Source organism: Lytechinus pictus, unplaced genomic scaffold (assembly GCF_037042905.1).
Source record: "Lytechinus pictus isolate F3 Inbred unplaced genomic scaffold, Lp3.0 scaffold_19, whole genome shotgun sequence".
In the NCBI taxonomy this organism is placed as follows: domain Eukaryota; kingdom Metazoa; phylum Echinodermata; class Echinoidea; order Temnopleuroida; family Toxopneustidae; genus Lytechinus; species Lytechinus pictus.
The window spans coordinates 12,820,854-12,841,723 of record NW_026974140.1 but is presented as its reverse complement, the minus strand read 5'-3'; the positions used below and the strand labels follow the sequence as shown (position 1 = coordinate 12,841,723).

At 34.1% G+C, this 20,870-nt stretch overlaps 1 protein-coding gene across 1 annotated transcript in view; it reads left to right on the top strand.

The window, feature by feature from the left end:
- The window catches only part of LOC129260877 (sister chromatid cohesion protein PDS5 homolog A-like), a 62,274-nt gene that overhangs the window by 25,164 nt on the left and 16,240 nt on the right, over positions 1-20,870 (top strand). Inside the window, exons 2-13 of the mRNA XM_054898869.2 lie at positions 3,845-4,008; positions 12,716-12,916; positions 13,276-13,473; positions 13,785-13,969; positions 14,326-14,533; positions 15,287-15,427; positions 15,917-16,032; positions 16,636-16,730; positions 17,765-17,910; positions 18,198-18,349; positions 18,822-18,935; positions 20,286-20,416. Coding sequence (XP_054754844.2) covers positions 12,812-12,916; positions 13,276-13,473; positions 13,785-13,969; positions 14,326-14,533; positions 15,287-15,427; positions 15,917-16,032; positions 16,636-16,730; positions 17,765-17,910; positions 18,198-18,349; positions 18,822-18,935; positions 20,286-20,416 — 1,591 coding nt within the window. The 5' untranslated portion in view covers positions 3,845-4,008; positions 12,716-12,811. The remainder of the gene's footprint in view (positions 1-3,844; positions 4,009-12,715; positions 12,917-13,275; positions 13,474-13,784; positions 13,970-14,325; positions 14,534-15,286; positions 15,428-15,916; positions 16,033-16,635; positions 16,731-17,764; positions 17,911-18,197; positions 18,350-18,821; positions 18,936-20,285; positions 20,417-20,870) is intronic.

The window sequence follows — 20,870 nt, the reverse complement described above, 5'->3', positions numbered from 1 at the left end:
TTTTCTATGTTGCTGGTTATTATATGAACAAACTTATTAAGTAAATCTGTTATTTTGTTTTAACACATTTCTGTGTTATTTTAAATTTTACTTATTTTTCTTTGTTTAATTTATATAACAAGGTTACACAAAAGACAAACACACCATATTTCCCTGATATTTGTGAAGTAATAATTCTCACATACTATTTCAACTTTGGGATTGTTTACTTGAAAAGAAAATTTATGTTGTTTTTTATGTGGGACCAATCAAGATGTAGAAGGTATGAATGTTCTTGAAATGTTTTAGACTATTGCATTATTTAGTAGTAGTACTACAAATGTTCAGGAATAACTAGTAAAAAAAAAATTAACTCTAAGGGCTGTCACAAGTCTGTTATCAAACTAAAAATATCTATATCATGCTTAGTAGAACATCAGTAACTAATGAATAACATTGTCATATTGGGTGAACTTAAGGACATTGACTCCATATGTTGTATATTTGGAGCCAAAGACGTAATATCACTTCATATGAATGATTTTAATTCTTAAAAAAAAGGATTAAATATTTGCTTATGTCCCCCTTCAATGCAGATATCAATCCATTGATTGCAATGCATTCATCAAAGATCAGTTTGTGAGTAGTACTAGTATGCAAAATAGATGCATTTTTAAAAATGCTTGTCAGTGCCAAGATGCAGCAATATGTTTTATATATATGACTGTCTAGAAAGCAATAGATATGCAATGACAGTGTTAAGGACTATTTTTGGTTTCATACTTTCTTCTTTTTTTTCTTTCTGTCTTTTCTCTTTTCCCCTTTTTTCTCTCTCTCTTTCATTCTAGTTTTAAAATATATATTTTTTAAATTTATTTTTCTAAGTCCCACTTTGTTGAAACACCAGTGGAAATTTGGGGTATCCCATAAGCATAAGAACATATGAAATATGAAACCATATTATGCGGTCTGTTAAAAACATGATAATGATCATATTATGCGGTCTGTTAAAAACATGATAATGATATACTAATATACTACAATCATAGATAATACTACAGTGCATTACTTAGAAATTTCAATTCACTTTGCAGTGTTACTACAATCTAGAAGCAGTTTGTAAAAGCTTTATGTCTATTCTCTTTAACTTTCAGTTTGCCTACTTTTTATTATATGACATACTATATACAACTATGAAAAAAAAACTACATGTGTATCTTTCTCTTATTTTTAATTAAAGGGGAATCCAACCCAAATAAAAACTTGTTTTTATATGGAAAAGAAAAATCAGACAAGTTGATAGGTGAAAGTTTGAACAATATTGGACAAACAACAAGAAAGTTATGAATTTTTAAAAGTTGTAAATATTGGTAATCACTATACCCATGGAGACTTCAAATTGGCCACATATGGGATGTCATAGTGATGTAAGGCAAGGACTACTCTTCCATGTACTCCAATACATATTATGGCTAAAATGTCATTTTTCCCAAAAGTTTTATTTCGAATTGTACTTTTCTTTCATGAGGACATAAAAAAATATACTACCTGGGTTATATTTAGATTACCGCCCCAGGGGAATGGATACTTAGGAGAAAACCACAAATCCCTGATAATAAAGTACATGGCCTATGGGAAAGTTGTCCTTGCCCCTTGTCATAATTTACTTACCCAGTTGCCAATTTGAAATCTACATAGTATTAGTGATCTCAATTTTAAAGCAGCTACAACTTTCTTATTGCTTGTCCGATTTCTTTCAAACTTTCACCATTCTGTTTAATTTATTTTTCTCCTTCCCAACACAACATTTTATGGCCAAGGCTGGATTCCCCTTTAATGGGGCCAAGGGATATATTTGAGAATGGTTAGTGCAGATTCTATCTTTGTCATAATGCTGTATACAAATTTTTTTTGGTATCGGCATAAGAGGCTACGCAACAAAATAAAACATCTTGGTGTTTTACATCAGATGGAGTAGAATGTACTTTGATGTTGATGTGTAGTGATACATTTGTTTATTTTTAAGGGGATGAAGTTATCAAATAAAGAAAGGCTCAATGACAATTGTTGAAGGTGCAACATTCATACTCATCAAAATGAGTAAATATTTGTATGTAGTGTGTAAACATGTAATGACTGTAGGTTCATACAAGGTGTTTTGCAAATTTGTATACAAAATAAACAAATCAAAGGTGTACTACAGTGTAACAAAGCAACCATTTAAAGTTATGTGTACAGTATGTTAAATACAACTATATGTTCAAATTTCATTATTAAAAATGAAGAAATATGTAAATGAAATATATGAGGAAAGTTTCATTTGTTTATGCATAACTATTTCACTATTGGTGTTTCTACTCCCAACTCCCTGGTCATACAACCAAACATGGGGTATGTGTCTTGCCTTGCCTTACTGTGAAAGAATTGTTCTACTTTTTTTCATTGTTTTGTTTCCATAACTAATCGAATATGTTTTTGTATGATAATTTCATTTCTAAAGAAATCCAAATGACTGACATTTTAAGTGTACCATCCATCTGAAAAAAAATATATTCTGCTTTAAATGATAAAAGTAAATCAAGAATTGGTAGGAGACAAATCAACATTTATTGATTTATTTATTAAGTAAGAAGCCATGGCAAAGCTGGGCTGTGTATGAGCCAAGGAAAAGCTTTGGCAGAACTCAACTTGGAGTTGAGCTCCTTATTGTATTTCTCATTTCCTTTGTGCTTTAAAACCGTTGATAAATCAAAAGTTACATACACATTCTTTGAGGTTACAAGCGTATTTTAGCAGTCTACAAATTATTTGTTTGCAAGTCTTGAGTTAAATTAATCACTCAGAGGCTGTGGATGCCCATCTATTTTTACCAAATGTGTTGTAAAATATTAATGTGCCCTATAGAAATTTGACTTTACCCCACTCCTTAAAACAAAAGGGGAGGAGAAAGCAGAAGATCTGGTATGTAACTTTATTTTTATTTTTTGCAATACGCTTCACACAAATAGATTGTCAATTTGCACTTCAAATGCAGCATTCAACATTTTTGTAGCTTTCTGAAGGCTGTAATGGTAATGTATATGAAAAGTCCAAAGCCGTATGGTAGAGTGAGTCAGTCAACAGCATATAGTAGGAGAGGTATAGTTGCCTGATAAATATGTATGTGTGAGTGTGTTGGGGAGGCAAGATTATTATATTATTTACTGCTTGAAAATTTGATATGCTTATGGGATTATGAACTCATACCCGGGGCTCATTCATGCATGGCCTTACCAAGTTTTGGGAGGTAGACAATGGCAAATCCCCAACCCAACCAGTGGTGGATGCAGGTGAGGGGTACACCTGGCCCATGCCCCCTCCCCCCTTTGAGAGTCATAGTCAATATTTTTAATGTAATTATGTCGTTTATACACAAATGTGCCACCCCCCCCCTTTCGAGAGTCACGTACAGCAAATATTTTTAATGGGAATATTTTGTCCATACACAAGTGAGGACTTTTCTTGTTTTTTGCTTGTCAAAAAATAAAATGTTTACACTCGATCTATCTGCAAGCGTGAAAGGCAGGAGGGGGAAGGCCCAATCAGATATATATATATATATTGGGCCTTCCGCGCTTGCAGATAGATCGAGTACTGTGAGCAAATATATTTTATTTTTGAAGTGAAATATGAAAAATATAAAATATGTGAAACATATTTTTTCATTTAAGTGATAGTACTAGTGGAGATCTTTATTCCATTTCTCAGATATCTGCCTAAAAGACATCCCAAAGACTCCCCCCCCCCCCCCCCCGTGTTAAATCAGGGGGATCGTCCCATCAAAAAATAAACGTATTGAAATATCATTTCCTTTATGCCGGAACAGTTACACTCTATGGTGAAGAAACTGCCGATGTGATTGGATAGAAACTTGCCCGAGTCGGAAAATTGGCCAATAGCCTCGCGTTTCATTTTCGTCAATCCAACTAACTTGATTACACGCAAACTATCGTGAGTCCAGGGACGCTTGGCGCCAGATACTTCGTTCTGGTAAGTGAAATAAATCCCAAATTTCAAAGTCTTTTCTGATGAAACTTGAAGAATTATTGTACTCATGTTTTAAGAAGTATATTTTTTATTCGATTTTTCACTCTATGAGTCTTTGAGTTCTGCATTGACGCTTTTAGTTTACTTCGTATGGGCGCAACAAGATCGTTGACCAAATTGCAGCAATCATCATTTCGTAGTCCCGGTCGTTGCAGTATGTGTATGTATTATTGGTTGAAGAACAAATCATGTTTCAACATTGTTCAAGATGTTTTGGTGTTATTCTCAGTGGTTGTGTCGGAATTTGTGAATTGGAAGATATGCTTAAGGCTAAGAAGCTTAAATAGAATTTGTCGATGTGTGTGAACATTGAATTTTGATTGGGTTTTTGTCTTGTCTTTTGTTGATGTTTGTGTAGTCTGTAGAGGACGCGCCTTTTTATTTTACTTTTTTTTTAGAAGTTAATTTTTGCCTTTCCAATTTTGGCACTGACTAAAAAGTTAGCCTGCTTGGCACTAATTTTGGCAGTCACATTGAACCGTCTTTTCAGTGAATGCGCATTAAGCTGACATGTTTGTTTCACCACTCACCCACTCCTAGTCCTAGTACCAATCACTCTAGGCGACACCCCAATACTTACCCGTGCTAATAAACTGGGACTCCACTCACGCGCGTTTGGGCCTCCCTAGCTTAGAACTAAGCACTAATATCACCTTAAAAACTAAATCTACAAGGTATGTATAATCTATTTATAAATTTAATAATGTTTAATCGGTACTCACCGGTTCTTTTGTTGCATTTTCAGACCATTTCTCACAATTCTTCGTAAATATTTGCGGCAAATTTTGTCGCCATAGACAGCTTAGCGTCCATCTTTATTGATAAATGGAGCGCCCTTTACGATAGTTGTTAATGCCGCGGAGAAATCGTTAGGCATTTTGGCCTGTGTTCAAGGCGTTCTTTCTGTTTTATTTTTATATTGAAGATTGTGCATTTGTTGAATAGCGCCGTCTACGTAAGGTATGAGATCGAGTGTATAAATACACTCTTCCAAAATAATTATGATTCCGACCTGGCGCTGTTTAACTTCAATCTCTTTCACCTAAATTAGCGATGAATGCTAGCATTATAAAATATATATTATTAACGTCTGACGAAAAGAATAACCAACCGATCAGCTGACGAGAACGCGAATCACGTGATCTTCATATCAGCTTCGATCGCGAGTCAGAAGAGAGGAGCAGTTGCCCAGAAAATCAGGAAAAAGCCGTGAAAATGTAAGTTCCCCTTCATTTCTTTCAATTTTTTTTATTGCTAACAATGTATTCAATTAGTGAGATCGAAATGTAATGATTAGACAGTACGATAGCTTGTAGTTTTGATAAAATACAAAAATAATCATCTTCACAAAGATTTCTGACACAAAATACTACTGATGTCGCCTATGAGGTCCATACATGTAATGTTGGACCTCATTGGTACTAGGAGTGGTACCAATGAGGTCCAACATTACATGTATGGACCTCATAGGCGACATCAGTAGTATTTTTGGTTAGAAATCTCTGAGAACAGGATATTTATATATCACAAGTACAAGCTATATTCCTTTCTCTTATTTAAATTATAATTTTATAGTGTAAATGCATCGTTAGCAACAAAAAAAATGAAAGAAATGAAGGGGAACTTACATTTTCACGGCTTTTTCCTGATTTTCTGGGCAGCTGCTCTTCTCTTCTGACTCGCGATCGAAGCTGATATGAAGATCACGTGATTCGCGTTCTCGTCAGCTGATCGGTTGGTTATTCTTTTCGTCAGACGTTAATAATATATATTTTATAATGCTAGCATTCATCGCTAATTTAGGTGAAAGAGATTGAAGTTAAACAGCGCCAGGTCGGAATCATAATTATTTTGGAAGAGTGTATTTATACACTCGATCTCATACCTGACGTAGACGGCGCTATTCAACAAATGCACAATCTTCAATATAAAAAATAAAACAGAAAGAACGCCTTGAACACAGGCCAAAATGCCTAACGATTTCTCCGCGGCATTAACAACTATCGTAAAGGGCGCTCCATTTATCAATAAAGATGGATGCTAAGCTGTCTATGGCGACAAAATTTGCCACAAATATTTACGAAGAATTGTGAGAAATGGTCTGAAAATGCAACAAAAGAACCGGTGAGTACCGATTAAACATTATCAATTTATTTAATAGAACATATTTAATGACTACAATGTAACAATTTCTAGATAATATTGCTTAGTTCTAAGCTAGGGCGGCCCAAATGCGCGTGAGTGGAGTCCCAGTTTATTAGCACGGGTAAGTATTGGGGTGTCGCCTAGAGTGCACTCACCCGTTACTTATCCTTATATTAGGGTGTCTGGAGAAAAAAATTATTTTTCTTATTTCAAGAAAATATCACATTTTCTTTGTGAATTTGAAGAGAAATGACCTTCAGACTGACAGAAATGTAACATTTTTGAAAAAAATCCAATTATTGGCTGCAAAAAAGAAGAATGAAATTAGGTAAATTTTCAGCATTTCTCTGCCATAGACTGTGCACTCTAGGCGACACCGCAATACTTACCCGTGTTAATAAAGTGAGACTCCGCTCACGCGCGTTTGGGCCTCCCTAGCTTAGAACTAAGCACTAATATCACCTTAAAAACTAAATCTACAAGGTATGTATAATCTATTTACAACTTTAATAATGTTTAATCGGTACTCACCGGTTCTTTTGATGTATTTTCTCAAGAATTCCCACGGATTTGTCTCAAATCTCGCGACAAACCACGTCGCCATAGACAGCTGCATATTCTTTTTTATTTATAAAAAAAGCGCCCCTTACGATAGTTGTTAACAACGCGGCCAAATCGTTAGGTTTTTTGCACTGTGTCCAAGGCTTTTTTATTTTGTTTGATTTTTTATTTTTTAATAAATATTTTGTTCCATAGCGATTTTTACGTCAAATATTAAATTTATATCACAAAATATTTTTTAATTGTAGAAATATACATAATATTATGCAATAATTTATTCTATATATATTTTATAATAAAATTTATAATTGTTGCGGTCTTTAAAAAAGGATAGTCGATTGATCAGGTGATGACCACACGTATCACGTGATCTGAAAATCAGCTTCATACCGCTTTGATCGCACTCGACGGTGACCGGACTGACTGCCAAAAAAAGATCGAAAAATGACTCAAATGTAAGTTTCCCTTTATTTTATTAAATTCAAATTAGGAATAGGAATATATTTAATGGGCAATCTTTTAATAAATGATAAACAAACGAGGACAAAACTCATATTTTGGGAGTAATATCATACTTGGGTGCAGGAAACAGTACGGTTAGAAGTTCTAACCTGTTTTTAACGCATTGTCGCCTATGAGGTCCATACATGCTAATGTTTGGACCTCATTGGTACTAGGAGTGAGACTGTGTAGTTAAGAAATGGACACACACAAATCCAAATTTTTAGCTTCCGAGAGCTGTTATAAATTTATTATTAATGCCAAAAACTTGTCCATAAAGAGTCCAATAGGATTTTTTATGCTCTATCTGATGGTATGATTTTTATAAAGATTTGGAAACCAGATCACAATGAAAAATTGCGACAAAGTGAAAAAAATTGTGCAAAACAGAAATGTCATTTTCCCATAGAAAACGCATGGAGAATTGGCAATCTCAACACACACAAAAATAAGGGTTTTCAATTTAGGCCAAGTAAAAAAAGAAAGTAGTTGATCGTCCTCGCGCGCATCTATTTTGGCCGCCGCATGAAAATTTTTACTATTTACTATTTTAAAAAATTGGCTAAAAAAAAAAAAAAAAAAAAAAAAAAAAAAAAATAGTGATGTTTCTCCTCCGTGCCTGCTTTCCTTTTTGATTGCAGCATCAATTTTCTTGATATTTACTATTGTTATGGCTGCTGAATAGCGAAAAAAATTCACAAGATTGGCGAGGGATTTGCTCTCATGTGCTCTGGGATCTCTCTCGCAACTTCAAAAACAATTGCTAAGTCCGATATTGCCGTAACTGCAAGAAGGAAAAAAAATCTGATTTGATTTTTTATTGGAATTTTGAAGATACCATCACAAATTAGCGAGAAAATAAAGTTTGCAAACTCGGAAAAGATCACGGATTTCTTCATTTGTAGTGCATTTTCGGGGACCCCGCTTCCTAAATCTGAACTAATCTGTCGCATGCTTTGGAAATATGGCGCAGATAAATCAATTTTAATGATGTAATTTGTATTTTAGCGGGGTATTTTGGTGAGTGATAGCGCCAGTACTTCGATGTGTGTTACGGTGAATGAGCTGTGCTTGTGACTCTGTTGGGTGAATGCATGTGTGCTGGGATGATGTGATTGACTGTGCTGGCGCGACATGTGAATTTGTGAAATGAATTGAATTTTCTGGCAAGTTTTCTTACGTCAGCAGGCAATGCATTGAATATTCAAAAAATAATTTGAAGTGGGTTATTCATTATCAATATTGAAAATCATTAATGGGATTCCAGTAAGTGCCAATTCTGTTCAAATTTGATAAACTTCATTCTTCCTCGAGCTATTCAATTTGATGGACAATTGTAAAAATTGGTAAATAGATCTAACACTAACAGTTACAAATATTGAAATAATAAACATTATGTGAACAATTAACAATTAATTCAATAATCATTTAACATTTGATATCAATTAAAAAAATGAATAAAAATTGAACAGTATTTAACATTATGTAAACGAATATACAAGCAGCTGGAAACTGCGATGCAAAACCATGCCCAGAGCTAAAAAAGAGATTGGCTCTGGAAAACTGAACATGGCTCCATGGTAATAAAAATGACCCCCCCCCCCCCCAAATGCATGTTTTACCCTTACATATATATTAATATAGAATAATGTTTAAATCATTCACTTGACATGAACATTTTGTTTTACAACAAGTAGCGGTATACATCAGTAATACTTCAATAGATTTTTATCGCATAATACATTTTCCATATAGATTTCCAATCAATTGCATACATGTATATATATACATGTATATATTTCTACTCATTTATTATTAATATTGAGCATGCATCGATCACATAATTCGAGCTTGACATGGCCTGACAATCATTTGAATAAAAAATAGCAAAAAAAATAGTAAATAGTAAGGACCTCCCTCATCACTGATGTCAAAAAACGTGCCGAGAAAATGCCTCCTTGTTTTTAAAAAAAATAGCAAATAGTAAGGACCTCCCTCATCACTGCTCTCAGAAAACCCGGACGATCAACTACTATCTTTTTTTACTTGGCCTTATCTCTAAATCCTTATTTAAAATGATCGTATAAACTTGTCCTTACTGTCAAAAGAAGCCCCTGAATTTTCTCTTTCCATACATGCCAAACACAAGTTAATAATCAATTCAGATCACATTTTTCTAGTAGCCTGAACTTCCCCGAAAAAATGTGCCATATTTCCCCCTAAATTAGCCTGTTTTATGCTGACACTTTTCAGTGTGGCTTCAGACACCCTACTTATATTATGCCATGTCAGTAGAGGCGCACGGCCAATATGGGAGACTCTCTCCAATCTCCCACATTGGAGACTTGCTTTGCAAAAGGACAAAAGAAACAACACCAACAAAAGCATGATTTTTTCCACCCAAAATTTTGTCTCACTGAGGTCAGAAGCCCATTTGTTTTGTGTGTGATTGACAACAAAAATCCTTATCAAAACAAAAGTAGATGGTGAATATTTAAAGTAGACGGTGAAAAGGGGTAATTTTTCATGAGAAATCTGCTTATCACATTTTTATTTGCCGCCAAGATAATCCTTTTGCAGCAAATGTAAACAAAGGAAATTAGACTCCAAAACTGGAGACTCTCTGAAATTGGATATCCAAATTCTTTACAAAAGTCTCTGATATTGAAGATAATCTCCCACATTGGAGACAGTCTCCAATATTGGCAGTGCGCCTCTACTGCATGTATAGTTTCTCTTGAAAATCAATTATTAACTTTGTCACAATAATCAAGTATCAACACTTGTCTTTGATTGGTGCATTCAGCATTGGCATTGAAATTTTTGAAAATAAAAATGGAAAGACAAGTCAAGATAAAGTTCATTTTTAAGGGTTTTGTTGTGGCATCTGAACTTCTGAAGCTAAGTTAGTGGGCAAGTCCAATGAAAGGTCGCCCTAGTCTAGAAGACAATATTTCATCTTTTTAATAAAGAAGTTATCTTTGGACTTTGGTGGGGCAAGAAAGCCCAAATGTTGAATTTTAAAATTTCATTAAGAAAAGATTGATAATATGCAAATTTATGGTAATTTAGGACACCTAATTTGCATAATTGGTATAATGGGCATTACGTATGGGACAATTATAAAAGCCTCATAGAAAATAAAAACAAAACTTTTGAGATTTAGTCATAGGTGGGTCATGGACCCCCAACATCTTATTACTTTTTTTAGGGAAAAATTGGTGTTTAAACTTGTAAGTATACACATGTATGCAAATTAGATCTTGTCCAAGGATGGAATATCCCATGTACGTAACATTTTGAGATGTTTTTTTTAATGTTGTTTTCTCGGAATACAATAAGTTCTAATTTATTTACTCGTATTAAAATGTTAGGTTTATACCAAAAAAAGTTTTAAAAAATATATCTTACTCTTTAATTAAAAGTTAATTGAAAAAAAGTTAGATATGGGACATTTGTACACAATGTTAAATGGGGAAATGAATTTTCTAGATTGATTAAATTTCCAGATTGCCCCGAAAAGTGATTTGCTCACCTTTTCTTTAATTTCTAATGACTGATTCTTAATTGCAATAAATATTGATAAATGAAACTAATTGAAAAAAAAAATATGAAAATGGAATAATATGAAAAAATAAAAACAATAGAAATACATAAGAAAATAATGAAACCATGAAGAAACAAGAAAAACTACATTGAAATGGCTACCAGGTAATTTTCTTTTCAGCCATATCACATACATGTACATGTATGTCTCAATAGAACATTTTAAAATCATGGGGAGAATTGTGTACATCATATATGGGGACAAAATGTCCCATACGTAACATGTCATTAATTGGTTTAATTAGGGTTCGTAATTGTAGGATTTTGCCTTATAACACGAAACTTGCCTTGGATATATACAAGAGTGTTGAGAATTTTATAACACTGAGTGACAAGTTGTCAAACAAAATAATTTTAGAGAATTCTCAAAAATGTTTAAAAAATGTATTTTTTCTGCATCCCATACGTAACAGCACTTGTTTTCCCTCTAAAAGGTCAAGGTCATATGTCACCATTTTTTACATGATTATTCTTTTAGATATCAACCATCATGATGGTATTAAATCTAATCAAAGTCATTTAACAGTACACTATTTTTCAGGTCATAAAAGCCTCTGAAATGTCCCATACACAACATGCGCAAACTCTTGGACTTGCCCTAATATGCAATATCAATGAACAGATGAATGCTCAGAAGATGGCAGATTATTTTTGCAATATTATTCTAGACACTATGGACTAAACTTTCCTTTCTCCAGAGTCCAATCTCTACCAATGTTTGATAAATTCTAGTTGCCTATTTTTAATTGCAATGCCAAAGTTCAATTTCAGCTTTCATCCCAATATTTCACAAAACCTTTATTGTAATTTGGACTTTATTGCCATTTATCTCTCCAATGATTTTACATCCTCACCCTTTATTTGACAGCCTATGACTTGCAGTAGCCATTGGCATCTGCATTGTGGTCAAATCATGGCAAATAAGGAGTAGTAGTTTTCAATGTAGTTGATCAGTGCGATTAACATTGCCTTTTTTTTTTTTTTTTGTTAAAGCTTGCTTTATCATGTTTCTATGGGAATAGAAAGCTGTCACCAGTTTTGTCAAATAAACGATAGTGAAAAGACTAATGACTTATGTCACAAACATGCTGGAAATATGACATTTCATCATGGAGATACTGTATTAATGGCCATTGTAGGGCACACACAAATCCTTAGATTTTATCTGCTCCTATTTGAAATAAAAAAGGGAAGCATTTGATACAGTCACAAGAAGAAGATACTGTAGATTACTGTATTTACATGTAAGACTCATTCAAGAAAAGGTGCACCTGTGATCTGAACTTTTTGAATATTATACCCCTTTCATAAACCCAATTATGCGGATAATATCCGCATAATTTGGTCGTAAAATCGGAGCGGGACCAGAGTTATCTGCATTATTTCGATGCTGCAATTATCCGCATAATAGCGGCATTGGGACCAGATTTTGACTTCATGAACGCATTTCCAAAGTAATGCGGATAATTGCCATGGTAGGGTCACAAGGTCACTCTTTTCCAACACAACCCCATCAGAGGGGGTGTGTGCAGTTGCCATGACAATTATCCGCCTTTTTCAGGTGGGGCGCTTGTAAAAAATAGTGCGGATTATTTTCGGAGTTTGTGAATGCAATTTTTATTGAATTATCCGCATTACTCTTAGGCGGATAATTGGAGGATGGGTTTGTGAAAGGGGTATTAGATCCCCAAAATATGTTCTTTGGTTACTCATTGTGAAAACTTAATCATAAAAATGAGAGTGTTTACTGTAACTGTCATTATTTTAACCACCCTCTTTTCTTTCCTACCCTTGCTATTCTACTCTATTTGTCAATGTAAATTTATTCTATCATTAGGATGGTGTGCTAGATAGATTAAGAAGTGACTTGCATCCATCTCCAAGGTACCTGTAGCATTCTCTTTGTTAGACCAGCACCTCCAAGTCTTGCAGGATGACTAGGTCCAAGGTCAGCAGGGTCATTCCTGTGACCTACCCTCCCGGATCCAAGGAGTTGACCCCTGACCTAACCAAGGATGAGATGGTTAGACGACTCAAAGTGAGTAGGCATTTCTCATCCTCTAAGTCTTCTGTCATGTGAGAATTGAATTGCTTTGCTTTTGTGTTAATTATTCTAAATTGTTACAACTTATTAGACATTTCTTTTTGAAGATTTAAAAAAATAACATGGATTGTCTTTACAAAAGCCATGTACCTTTGAATGCTTGTACCTATTAAAATTATATAATTCAATTGTTCACCTTTATTTGTTAGGTTCCCATATCATTGTACCCATATCATTAGAATGATTTAGATTGTTTCATGTTTAAAATGCCTCAGAAATTTGTGATAAATGTGAATTCAATGGTAAATGTGATTTTTGTTTTACTTGAATATGTAATTTATGTGATTGTATAGATGTTGGCCAGGGTGTTCCAAGACATGGAACAGGAAGAGGACACCACCCAGTATGAGCCCCTAGCCCTCCACCTCTTGGAACCCTTTCTCTTCAAGCATTCCAGCAAGGATGTACGGCTTCTTGTGGGTTGTTGTCTTGCGGATGTCTTCAGGATATTTGCTCCTGAGGCACCTTACAGGACTGGCGAGCAGCTCAAGGTATTGACATTCATTGCCAAGCTACTTTTTAGCCAGACTGAATGGCTTGAGGAAATTTTATGAGTTGAAATGTTTGTAATAATCTCATTTGCCCAAATTCTGGGAATATATGAAAATGATTTTTACAGAACTTGATGTGTTATTTTATTTAAACAGGTAAGTATCATGAATAAAATGTATTCAGCCATTAACTGCATATGACATGAGTAAATCTTGATATTTCAAACATTTGAGCATTTAATAATTTCTTTTCATACCCCCATACTGGGCCTCATTGAATTATAATGAAGTCTCTGTTTCTATCCTTCCAGTTGATATTCCAATTCCTGAACAAGCAGCTTTGGGGTCTGGAGAATGTTGATGGTCCCTCCTGGAAGAGATACTTTTACCTCCTGGAGAACCTAGCTATGGTGAAGTCATTCAACATCTGCATGGAGCTGGAAGATTCTGCAGAGATCTTTGTCGAGCTCTTCACCATCTTCTTTAGTATCATCAAGTAGGTTACTCTTTCAAAGGGCTTTCATAGAAATTCTTATCATAAAAAATGCTTAAAAAACTGTGGATGCAATATATGTTTTAAAAAAGTACCCCTTCCCATCAGCCTAAGTTTGTGCACATATATTTGCATTTACTGAGATGGGAATGATGGAGATCATCACTTAGGTATATTGAATTTCTACAATGCAGATTGCGGAAGTGCTGATATTTTTTATGAGACTGTTAATAAAGGCTTCCCCACTTAATCCTATTTTTGAAGGAAGAGCCTTTTTACTTTGTTATTAGAGAGTCTGTTTTGTAATTTTGGGTCATCTCTGAAAAGCAACCATCTTTACCATCTTAATTTTCCTGCAGTGAGAATCATACCCCAAAGGTCCGTACCTTCATGTTGGATGTGATGTGTCCTCTGATCAGTGAGAATGATGTGGTACCTCAAGAACTCCTGGAGGTGATCTTGTCCAATCTCCTAGATTCCAAGCAGCTACTGCATCCTCAAGCTCATGAGTTGGCCAATGATCTAGTCAAGAGAACCTCTACCAGCATTGAACCTTCTATCCAAGCAGTAAGTCCTCCATGTGCATATTTTTACTTGAGTCTTTGTCTTTTCTTGTCTTGTTTCAGCAGACCAACCAGGTTCAGCCAAAGTTGTTCAGTTACTAATTTTGCTGTTGAAATTCAGTACTCTTCGCCTTAAAAAAAAAAAATGCACTCTTACTGAGTCTAATAAAAATATCTTTTATCTGAATCAGTGTTGTAGCTTAGAAGTAAGGAGGAAAAACCTTTTAGAAGATAAATTTACATGATCAGTCAGATAGAGATGTAAACAAAGATATGACATTAAAAACCATGATACGTTTTCTTCAATTGTGTGTGTTAGAAAATTTGGAAAATCACAGCAATGAAACGGTGCAATTATAGAAGACTGTATTGGAAGGGAAAAAAAGGGACTAGCAGTGTCTAGTTTCTTAAGTTAACATCAAATTGATTAACATGCGCAATCCTTTGAAATTGTTGCAACCTTGTAGTAATTGCAGTAAATATGTGTGAAATATATTTGTAATTTACCACTTGTTGGGACTTTCTATTGCTTTGTATTAGAATTTTTTTTTATTTGATTTGAATTTATTTAACATATTTCTCAAGTCACATAACATGAACAAATATCAAACATTGTAATAGTAAATTCATGAGAAATGACATGAACATGTGTAGCAATGAAAGTTGATAAGCAAGTTGAAATTAGGGAAGACGTAATAAAATTACTTTTAAATATATATGTGGTGATCTCATTGATTTTTTTTTCTCTCTCTCTTAGTTCTTCAATAATGTGATGATCCTTGGTAGGAGTTCAACCAGTGACCTAGCAAGTCATTCCTATGAGTTAGTCTATCAGCTTCATACCATCTCAAGTAACCTTCTCTTGGCAGTCCTACCACAGCTGGAATTCAAACTTAAGGTATGTTCTTGGTCCTTTATTACAAAACATTGGGATTTATCTGATCAATCTCAAATGTGGAGATTGGTAAGAATTTTCTTTGAGGTGATGATTTAAATTGTACTGTTTACAAAACAAAGTATGCTGAATTTCTGATCGTTCTAATTAATGACCCAAGTATTAATATATATCATATTAAGAAAATACATGTATTTTGATTGGACAACATTGATCATTCATTCTTAACCATGGTAGTGTCACTTTTCATTATTTAGATTGGTTGTATTAATCAAATTCTTTGTAAGATGTTCCAATGGTTGGGTCATACCCTAAAGTTCTTCAACTATTGTGGACTTTCTGACAGATTCTGACAATTTCTGTGTTCTGTGATGTATTGTAACTTTTGCAAGTGATAGCCGTTGTTGTAAAGTGTGTAAACCGAACATTGCATATGATTATAGGAATAATATTTTTCCTTACTTGATGGATATTTATTGTATCTACTTTCAGAGCAATGATGAGCGAGAGAGACTGGCAGTAACCAAGCTTCTAGGACGTATGTTTTCAGACAGAGATTCAGATTTAGCAACTCAGAATAAACCACTGTGGAGCTGTTTCTTAGGAAGGTATGTTTCCACATATTTTGATACTTTTCTGTTTGTGTATTTGATATGTTTTTGATGTCATTATATTCAACTATCTGTATGTTCTCTGTTTCCTCTTTTTCAGTTCTCTCTTTTTACAAAAATCTTCTCTATTATCCAATATCTATTTACTTGATGTTCATGTCAATAAAAATATTAGCATGGCTCTGATAAAGTAAACTTCTTCAACAAACACAATTTTTGAAGAATTACCAAGCAAACAACACGTTAATTTTCATGCTGAGAACTCTATGAATAATCTAAACTTCATTAATAAACCCAGATTTGTAAGAAAATGATCATAGATACAAGGAGTGTTGTGCAAATATAACCAACAGATTGATGTTTATACTTCAAATATGAAATCATGCAAGAGAGAGGTGATAACTAAAACTCCTGAAGACTCTTTATTCTCACCAAATGTTGTTTTAGCCAAGACTTAATACCATATCATTCAATTATTGTTTATCATGTGTTGGCACAACTGACAAATCAGAGTTTTATCCCTAGTGAGTGATGTTAAGACCTACATACCAACCCATGTGTCATTATATTTTATTATCCTGCCTCTTTCATAATCACCAGGTTCAGTGATATCAGTGTGCCAATACGGATGGAATGTGTCAAGTTTGTACCCCAGTTTGTCGTCCATCACCCCTACCTGGTCACTGATCTAGCAGGTAAGATTTATTAACTGTAATATTGCATTGAAAGATTTATTTTTACAAGTTCATTTAAATTCCTTAGAAGACACTGTCTGTGATATGAATAGGTATATCAGATGAAAAATATCAGTGTTGGATTGTGTTTTCAACTGTCAGAGTTATATTATCATGTATCTACATGTTCTATTGAAAATGAACACTTCGGTGTACATAAGCAAATGTGGAGATGTCTACAATGCATTTTACTGTTTTATGAGATGTGACCATACAGGGTTAATTATGTTTTAATCCGGGAGCCTCATTTGCCCCATCAGACATGTTAAGTTCATAGGCATCCCGTTAGAAAAAAGAGGGAAAGTGGTGAAATTTACTACAGTTCTGGCATGCACAATAATACCTTACACAATTAAACTAAGATAAAAGTTAATACACATTACTGGGTAAGTACTGTACTTGCCTCTCTGCAGTGGCAATGCTACTTTCAAAATTTGAGGTGCTACTGGGTTTGTCCTCCTGGCCATGTGCATTGGGGTATGAGATATTCTCTATGCTCAAAATCTGTGCTAAGGAACTGTCTCAAATACTACACAAACAGTAATCAATTTGACCTTACCATTCTCGACCAGCGAGCTAAGAACTAACAGGTGGCCTTGTTTACACCTCTATCCCCTATATATTAGGTAAAAATATGGTATTTAGGAAAGGAAATAATTGATGCTTGGTAATTTTCGGACCGACTGGTTATTTTTATTTAATATTAATATACCTGAAAGATACCATATCATTTATCTGTTTGCATTACAAATATTATTGGCAGCTGAAATTCACAAATCAAGACAATGGAAGTAGAGATTAGGCCGCCAAGTTTTATCAATTTTTAATCCTTGTATTTTATGTATCTTTCTCCAGATATTTTCCCATACAAAAGATTAATATGAATTTACATGAATATTATAAGGGGCTAGTAGAAATTGCCAATATTTTCAAATTAGGATTGAAGGATTGTTTAAAAAGAAAATTCATGTCACAAAAATCTTCCTTTTTTCCAGATCGTCTACGGGAGAGAGCCCATGACACAGATGAGGGGGTGAGGCAAGAAGTTGTAACAGCTATTGTTGCTGCAGCTAAAAGAGATATCAACAACTTGAAGGATGATCTTCTAACCTTGGTCAAAGAAAGAACATTGGATAAAAAGGTGAGACATTTTAAACATGATACACTTCATTTATTGTGTAAAATAATAAATTTATTGTAATGTTATTTCTAAGCAGTTTATTAATACTCAAAATGTTGTTTACATCATTATTTTCATGGTATAGCATAGGATGAGTGTTACATGTTTTTTTTAATGAGATTTGTTATTAAATTCTTATTGGTAGCTTTGCAGGAGGGACTAAAGTGAAAACATTGATGAAAGCCTTACACAGGGTAATGAATTGGGATTGTCTTTCATACACTTGTTTTTTTCCTTTCAATGTACAGTGGCGTATTCGGAAGGAAGCTGTCCTAGGCCTTGGTCATATCTTCAAGAAATGGTACCACTCTACTGATACTTCAGCTGCTGAGAAACAACAGTTACTATGGATAAGAGATAAAGTGCTTCATATGTATTATCAACCTAATATTGAAGACAGGTAATTATACACAACTTGAATGGGATTGCTGAACTAATTTTCTCCATAGACGGAAACAGAATATTAGGCTAAGATGTGTGTGTGCGGTGTGACTGTATACACTCAGAATGTCATTAATATTTTTTTTTCATGAGATTAATATCTTTAAAAAGATAATTTGGTGGCAAGGTCAGGATGGATTGATAGCTAGCTAGCTGAATGGATGGAGAGATGGACAGACAGATTACAATGTCATATCATAAAGTCCAACATAGGCCTATATTCATTTTCCCTCTTTCTGTTTCGCAAATGATAAGTAAAGAAGTCAAGATAATGATCAATGATTGTAGAAATCTTAATTTACTATATATATTATAAATTGATCTTTATCTCCTTGTCATATCCTTGATCTTTGAAAATCCTCTTTTATCTCGGTAATCAGTTATGTTTACTCTAATCTGATCACTCATCTAATTTGACCTTTGACCTCCAGGTTACTAGTTGAAAGGATATTCACCATGACCCTTGTACCTTACACCATGGATGTCAAAGATAGAATGAAGCGTCTCTATAGACTATTTGCCTCTGTTGATGAGAATTCATGCAAGTACGTATCCATTATACTCAGTATTCCCATAGTACTACTCTTTGTTGATGTGAATGGCTTTTTTTAAATAATTAATCTAAGTACATTTTATATGAAAACTCTTGAGTTTGGAAATATTCACTGTCATTATTTCCTTATTATCTTTAGATTTGTGATGAATATAAATCAAAGTCAAACTTTGATGGATCTTGTTTGTTTGGTTTTTTTTTTTTTTTTCAATTTTGTATTTCCAGGAAAGCTGACAAAACAATACAAAGATTTTTTTTTTTTTATCAATGAAAATTTTTAAATGATAGATAATTCAAAGTTCTATGATGGAGCGTTATTTTCTTCCTTTTTCTTTTATCTAACAAGGTTATAAATACTTTATTTGTTTCTATTGGTGTATCAGAACTTACTCAATTGGCATTAAGCATGTTCACATGGCTATTTCATATATTTTTAGAATAATCATATAGGGACAGTGATTTTCCGTGATCGCGGAAAACTGACGGAATTCACGGAAAGGGCCTTTTGAAACGGAAAGTGGCATTTCAAACGGAAAATCACGGAAAACATATTTTTCCTCAAAATACACAGAACAGCAACAGAAATTACTCCAAAATCTCAACAAAATATGAATTTGAAATGGCCACAAAACCCCAGAAAACACGATCTCACTTCGCTACAATCATTTCAATCACACATCGTGACTGCACTCGACTTCATCACTCGATCGTACCCGGTACCCTCGCCCATACCATACACGGCCGGGCGCCGGGTTGGGCTTATCGAAAACAACATTCACATGCACACATCTGTTGAACAACACGGTCGTGTGTTGCTGCCCTCTACGTTCGAAGATGTAACAGCTCGAGAAATCCAAAATAGCGGATAGGCGGAAATCGTTGACGGCTCGAAACGATGTCTAAAAAACCCTAAAATTATCGATGAAATTTCATTTAACCGTAAAGTAATGCTAATAATGTGAAAGGTGAGGATGTATTCATGTTAAATGTGTTTGTCAAAATATTTTGTGTACCCGCATAGATCCGATTAGAACGGATTCTATTGCGCTGTTGGTACAGTGGCAGATACAAATTGTGACCAGCGCGAGTGTTATATTGCTATTCAATGGGTAAACGGAATCGTCACTTTTACCTGTACACAAAGTCTATGGGGAAACGGAATTTCCGTTTTCTGACATGCTGAAACGGAATTTAAGATTTTCTGAAACGGAAAATCACTGTCCCTAATCATACAAGAATGTATTCAGTGTCATGGGGACTCAAACTTAGTAGGGTACTGATTAAACGAATCTAAAACAGATTAATCATGTGTATCCATGTTATCAATACCATTTCCTTTCAGGACGATCATTGAGATGATGAAATGTCAACACTATGTCCGTCAGCATGTAAGGGATCTCATGGAAACCTTCAACATTGAAGATGAAGAGGAGAGGAAGAAGGCTACTGTACCTAAAATTGCTGCCATTGCAAGTAAGCAAATTATTTATTGAAAATTATGTATAAAATATCACTGTTGGCTTTTATGAAAGTAAAGTGATTTAATCCTGATGCACTGGTCCCCATGAAATAAAATGAATTTAATTAATGTTTTATTCATGAATCATCTTGTTTTTATATTTTTACTGATGAGTTTGCTCTTAGCCAATCAGATGCAAGGATTTCTGTAGCTTATTACAAATAGTCGGTGAAATGCTCCCATGTTTTAAACATTCTTTGACCTAAAGAAGTGCACATATTCTTCTGAGAATTTTATTAATCATGGAAAGGACAGTCATTCATATTCCACTGAAAAGCAGTTAGAAAAGCTAAATGTTAGCAGTACAGATTGATGATTGAATCTTCAAAGCATCATCAATTTGCTTTGTTTTTACTACAATTTATATGGTGATATGCATCCATACAAGAATGTTTAAATTTTGTTTAT